We start from the raw sequence: 6893 nt of genomic DNA on the forward strand, positions 1-6893 counted from the left end.
TTAAGAACGCTGTGTCACAGCTCCACCCCCGGCTGCTCTGCTCTATACATAGAGAGTGACTTAGAGGTGCAAAGCATTCGCACCGTAGAAATAGATTCATCACGGCAGCTTCGCACAGACGCATAAATCTGATTTTAAGCCAAGTGCACGCCTCGCTTTGATTCTGGTTTGAGTGTTTTATGTCCGCGAGGTGATAAAATGTCACAAACTAAGAGGAAAATCAAACAGATGAAATGATCAAAGTGACCCGTCTGAACTTTTGACGTACAAGGGTTTCATGTGACAACTCAGACTCTTATATTACTCCAACATTAAAGTAGTAGATGAACCGCACAGATTCACACGACATTACAGTGTAAAAGTATCACTGACGTAATCCATTGTATTCAAAGTCTCTGAGGTCATGTTGGTAAGCTGATAATATAAAAAACTGGACAAGTATTAAGGTAATAAAATAATGTTAAATCAATCAAAGCACCCACAGTAATTTGCCGTGGGAATAACACACAACTCCTTATATGGACATTCTGGGGGTGTGTGTTTATAGGTCACATAGTCAGGCTTTACAATGGGTTGTGGAGTCAAAGTTATGATTCATTTTATATTGTATATTTTAACAGTAAAAATACTTGTGCAGAAGTCACAAAATAGGCTGTTTTTGTTTTCTTTTTTGTTCATAAAAAGTGAACTGTGACTTATTTTTAGATAGACAATGAAAATGTGTTTTTTTAGCACCAGTCTGTCACATTCTATTGTAAGTAGGTTATTTTAAGCACCTTCCGCATGTAAAATATGATATACTGTACAAAAAAAACAAACACGCATGATGTAAGAATATCATTAGAAATACAGATTAATATTTCTTAATTATACATTCTGTACTCTCACATCTGCCGTTATGAAAATCCTGCATATTTTTCTCCACACATCTGCGAGGATAAGATTCAAAACGGCCGACATTTGGCACAAACTGTGTCATGAGTCTCTGGTGATCCTTTATCATCATTTACAGCTAAGTTAGTCATTTTGACTCTCGCTGTGAGAATGTGCACCCGGCCTCTACTGCAACAGCTCACTGTGGTTACGGTAATCACTGTTTACACTCGACGAGATACATCTGTGACACATATTCTCTATGTTCACATACAGAGCACATACATGGACTCTGTGTGTGTGTGTGTTTCTTATTGATCAGTTTCACAGATCTATGTTAGATTTAAATCTAGAACTTTGTGTCGAACAACATTTTCCATTTCCATTTCTATCACTTGAATTAATCACTTTATTGTTCATTGTCATGACTCCTGGAACTTAAACTTTTAATTAGATTTTTTTGAAGACTTTTATTTTGTCTTCCATTGTCCTGTTTTTGTCTCACATTTATTGGCGTTTTATTTTGTATGTGTGTGTGTGTGTGTGTGTTCAGTCATCTCCGCCTTTCTAGTGTATTTATGTATAGCCTCAGTCGCTTTTTCTCTTTGTTTCTTTGTTTTTTTTAATCTGTTGTGGCCATTTATGTTTTAGGCCCCTGAAGGAAGATGGGAAACAGAAACACAGTAACACACAACAGTTTTTCTTCCCTCCTCCATGTTCTCGCATCCCCCTCTTTCAAACTGTACAAACAATGTCTTGCTCTTTTTTCCACAACCCTACCCCCACCACACAGAGAGTGACAAATCATACAGGTTACATATAAGACATTGTGTATGTGCAGTAGCTCACTATCGCCTCTTGAGGTACAAAGTGGTATAAGATAAAGACTATTTGATATTCTGTCGATTAGTTAACTTAAAACTTTGCACATGGCAACTTTGAAGCATTGCGATGATTTTTAATGCCAAGTATTATTCCAAAATATCATTGACTCATTGCCATACACAACACTGCCATACCAGTGTCTCAAGAATATACATTACTGACCCCAACACCAATACACACAGACAATAAGTAGCAACAAAAACTTCAGTTAAATTCAAAACTACTGAAAAAAAACAAAGCTGTCTGTTCATAAAAGTCCTGTCAACAGCCACAGACCCTTCCTTCTTGGCATTAGCGAGTATCTGCACTGTTGACCCGCAGCTACATTGTCTCTATAAACTTTTGCAGCCAGACTCTAATTGATATTTGATGGATGTCGTGATCAATTCCTGGTCTCAGAATAGATCAGAGACACTCGGCCGAACCCAGAGAGACACACACAACAACCCTCTGATCCCCAGCTCTCACAAAGGCAGGACATACCACAGCTCTGTGGCAAAGCTAAGACAGGAGCAGCAATTTAGAGTCACACATCGACCAAGACAGAGAAAAAGAGATGAAAGTGTGAAGGGGACAGGGATGGAGAACCAGTTGGACACAGAGAGGAAGAGCGAGTATTCACATTTTTTGCTTTTTTGTCCTGCAACTTTTACCTTGAGTTTTCTGTCTTATTTGGGTGCACTAACCTGCAGGGGGCCGCTGGCTGGCATGGTGGATCTCAGCGATGTCAGGTCAATGTCTCGGCCCTGCTCCCCTCTCTCTGTCTTCCCCATTCCCTGCATAATCAGACGCAAACTCACGCACCAACTGTTGCCCCTGCTGCAGCGAAAATGCTAATGCACGGATGGCAGTGTCCGTTATGAGAGGAAATTACTCCTGATGCCAGGCACCAAGCACCAGTCAAGGCCACAGAGGACAAACAAACGGCTCATTCACCCCATCATGGTCTCTGTCTCGCTCTGTCTCTCACTTTACACTCTTTCAGCCTCTGTCTTGCTCTTTGTCTGTGTCACACTATTCTCCCTTTGTGCAAAATCATTTTTTTAAAGTGGTACATGAAGCAACCACAGTGAAAACCAAGCAAACACAATGAGAGATTCAGTCTTGTCCTCAATGTACGACCGTAAATTCAATCACCAGCCACTGTAAACCAAGGCAAATCCCAACCAGGTTCCTTCTATTTATGCCTGTTTGCTCAAGAGAAACATTCGGCCATATTCCTGTTAGGTTTAACTAAGGTCAGATGGATTCCCAGTAAAGAACTGAGGCACCACTGTTCAGAGTTTACACGTTTTTTATTGCCGTTATACTGTGCAGCAACACATTATTCGCAATTTTAAGACAAAATGTGCAAATATAACATTTTCAAACATTTGCTTTGAAGATGACAGATCATTTTCTTGTGTATAAACTCAAAAAGTAGTTTGTGGATTCAACATTTTTGCTGCTAATATTCTGCTTCTGTTGGGTCTTCATTAACCGAAACAATCAGTGTTTAAATGCACGTTAAAAGTCCGACAATAATTTGGTTTGGTTAATGTCATGTAAACACTTTGGTCTGAAATCGAGCTTGTCTTAGTCGGACTAACATACCTGGATAACGCGATTCATAGTCCGATAGTCGGGCACAACACAAGAAAAAAGTTCCGCCCAGACACCAAGAACAAGCTGCAAGAACTCCCAAAGGAGGGCCGCCAGAAAATAATGATGTCATTCTTTTCTTGCAGCCGTGTGTAACGAGTCTTATTTCAACATGAACAACTAACTAACTTACGTTATCAAATTACTGACTGTAGATTCGTATGGGAGCCCAATGGGCAAAGTACCAAGACAAGTAAATAAGCAACTATGAAAACAAACCAAAACAATCAAGTCAACAAAAACAGGTCTTAATGATTTAAACTTTTCCAGTTTTGAAAAGCACTTTTGTTCCAGTTACTTAAGTTGTAGTCATTTTCCAGTTCTTGCCAGTTCAATTGTTTCTCATTTTTTAGTTCCAAAGTTAAAGAGTTCAACATCCTACCAGAATCTCTGGAAGACATTCTCCTTTCTCCTTGTTCTTGGGGTTCAATCGCCATCATAAAGCTCCTTTAAAAAAGGTATAATTATTCAAGTTGTACAACCTTTTAAATTAAATTTTCTTACATTCAAAATATTCAACAATCATTATTGTAATCATCCAAGTCAATCAATCAATCAATCACTAAATCAATCATTAGTTAATCGAGTTAAGAGTTAACTAATCATCAATAAATCCAACTATGAGTCATTAATCTCTAAACAAACAACCCTGTAAACACTGTTGCATGTGTAAACAATGTTAAATCGACAAGCCAATGCCAACAGGCTAACACAGAAAATGCTAACAAACAAAAGGTTAATTGGCTAATGTATAAATATTAACATGCTAACAAATAAAAAGCTAATGGGCTAATGTATAAATATTAACATGCTAACAAATAAAAAGCTAATGGGCTAATGTTCAAATACTAACATGTTATAGACTAAAAATCAACCTTAGTCAAAATCAAAACAGAAATCAACAACTCACCGTTGACTGGTGAAAGTTCTATCCTGCTGATTCTAGTCCCGTCTGAGGTGGAATGTTGGAAAAGAGAAAGTGCGCTCAGTAACCAGGAAATAATAATAACAGGAAGTGACATCACCTGGCCCGGAAGTATCTCAACTTTTCTTAACTTATTATTATTTCTTTTTAGTTTGTTTAATTCAATTGTACATTACAATAAATTTGGCATTATATATTTATATTTTCGACCTGGGTTACACTTGTGAGAGAGAATTAATTTCTCTGTTGTTGTGTGGGGCCTTTATTTGTACTTGGCACCTGTATTTACATAAAATGATTCACTTCCTGTGTGCAGCACAGAAATATCCCCAGGTGACACAAGATCTAAACATTGCTAGGCTCAAAAACCAAGAGAGAGCTGATTTATTTATTCAGCATTGTGTGAACTAATTGACATTGACTACAGATGACATTTGTTTACCTTTAAAAGTTACTCACTACATAAGTGACATCACTGACAGAAGAGTTTACTTAATTTCTCCACTGTTTGAAAAACAATGTGTTATTTCTTCTTTCATCAGCTGCATAATCTTGCTTTAATGCTGAAGAAGGTAAATGTAAAGGCCGCAGTTTTAAATAAAAATGCAGGATTATTAGATTTTGAGGTTGAATGGCCTTTAATTAAAGCCGAGGTGACGCAGGAATGTGCTGTTGTTGACTTTCGGACAGAAACTTGGAGGAAAGAGGGAAGACAGACGGGGGAGAAGGAAACTGGTCTGTCGCTAACTCTCTGATTGAAGCCAGAAGTAACTTGTGATAACACACAAACATAACACATCAGTTAATATGCAAACTGTTTTGTTTTTTTATTCTTCTCAGTGACCTGTTTCTCACAACACCAACAATGAAGGAGAAATACAAAAAGAACAAAGTGTGTCTTTCTTTCTCTCTCGCTCTCTCCTGTTCAAACACACCAGCACAGAGAGTCCTGTCACACTTGTCAACAGTGATTAAACACACCGCACTGCTCTGAGCCCATAATCCTCAAAAAATGATCACCTGAAAGGCAGGAATTTCATTATGTTAAGTATATGTGAACAAAAGCATCATACGTAAGCACGGCAAACCGTTGTTTCACTCTGTGAAGACACAGGGCCACAGGTGTGGGAGTGAACTTTATGTTTGTGTCACTTTTCCTTTTAAATCATATTTTGGTACAATAATATGTGACCTTCATTGTTAAAGGTGCAGTTGGCAGGATGTTTTTTTTTTTCATAATATGTAAATCAGAATGTTAATCAAATGATCTGAGAGATAACAACTGCTTAAGTCTACAATATCTTAGCAATGTTTTTATGAGATCACCTTTTTACAGCTGGAAACTCAAGTGTGTAAATCACACACTTGTCTGAACCAAAGCCCAGATTTGTCCCATCTTATCAGTGAGAGCAAGTGTTGAGGTCTCAGGCTGATTCCTGGAAACTGTGTCAGTATTGTTCCTTTTTTTTACTGCGTTTGACAGAAGTCAACGACACTCCTGTCCATTCCCTGGGACACGTACTGCACGGCATTTTGTTTTTTTTTTAACTCAAAACAAGGACGCAGTTGTGTCCAAAATGGATCTGAGCTCTTGCACCTTTTTAAAGTTGGAAACATCTTCCCTTTCACTGCGTTTTCTGCCCTGACAGTTTGCATTAACAAGTTTCCAGGAACTCTTCTAAACTTGGCTCCCGCTCTCTGAGAAGTTCATTTGTGTTTGCGGGTTTGCTGGAGTTGCACTTTGTGAATATGCTGGCTGTTACAGTGCAGTTTACGTGTCTATTGATTCCCCCCCCCGTTTAAGCAACAGATTCCCAGTCGTCCCCAAAGAAGAGGTTAAAAATAAACCGGCCTGCCCACACATTTTCCTAGAAACGTAGTGGTTGCATGAGGCGACAGTCACTGAGCCTGCTCATTCTCTCATTCCTAGAAACTGAGTTTTCAGTAGACACCAATTACAGCGTGCACTGACTTCTCCCAAACCGTGAAATGAATCACAGTTGTGGAGCTGAAAGACCTGGACTAAGGTGAACTTGACTTATCCGTTTGGCTTACAGAGACTTACAGTGAGGTGTTTTTGATCGACAGCCCGCTGAATATGTAATCCTGCTTAAGAAAGGCAGCTTTTGTCTGTTTTTACGCTGCGTAAAGTAGCTCATGAAGGACATTGTCGACTGTTCCCCGGGTGTTTCTGTGTTTACATGTGGGAGTCAAAGCAGCGGCTCTAAAGACCATATACCTGTACTCCAGTGTAATGTCAACACCGCCTCCTCGAGAATAAATACTCATCGGATTTTGCGGCACCTCGGCTTTCAACCCTTTCAGTGCTTAATGCAACAGTTTTGCTTGAAGACTGTGTAAACAAAGTTGTGGAAAGGTATTGCACAACCTGGACCAAAGCTGCAACCCAGACCTTTTTCTTTTGTATATATATGTATATATGAATATATATATATACATATATATATATATATATATATGTGTAGATGACTATTGTGTAAAAAGAAATATCTGTGTCTGGATTAGCATTAAAATCTAATACTTTCTTCCTTTGGTCACAACTGACATC

The 6893-nt window shown here is 38.6% G+C and overlaps 1 protein-coding gene across 5 annotated transcripts in view; it reads right to left on the minus strand.

Moving 5' to 3' along the window:
* The window catches only part of LOC122766002 (ninjurin-2-like), a 28690-nt gene extending 25897 nt beyond the window's left edge, over positions 1 to 2793 (minus strand). Inside the window, exon 1 of one of the 5 annotated variants that reach the window (XM_044020561.1) lies at positions 2445 to 2776. In XM_044020561.1, coding sequence (XP_043876496.1) covers positions 2445 to 2540 — 96 coding nt within the window. In that variant the 5' untranslated portion in view covers positions 2541 to 2776. Of the gene's footprint in view, positions 1 to 2444 lie in introns of all 5 variants that reach the window. The other 4 variants (XM_044020562.1, XM_044020560.1, XM_044020559.1 and 1 more) reach the window with 4 other exon arrangements.
* Positions 2794 to 6893: the final 4100 nt, after the last annotated feature.

Source organism: Solea senegalensis, linkage group LG3 (assembly GCF_019176455.1).
Source record: "Solea senegalensis isolate Sse05_10M linkage group LG3, IFAPA_SoseM_1, whole genome shotgun sequence".
NCBI lineage: Eukaryota > Metazoa > Chordata > Actinopteri > Pleuronectiformes > Soleidae > Solea > Solea senegalensis.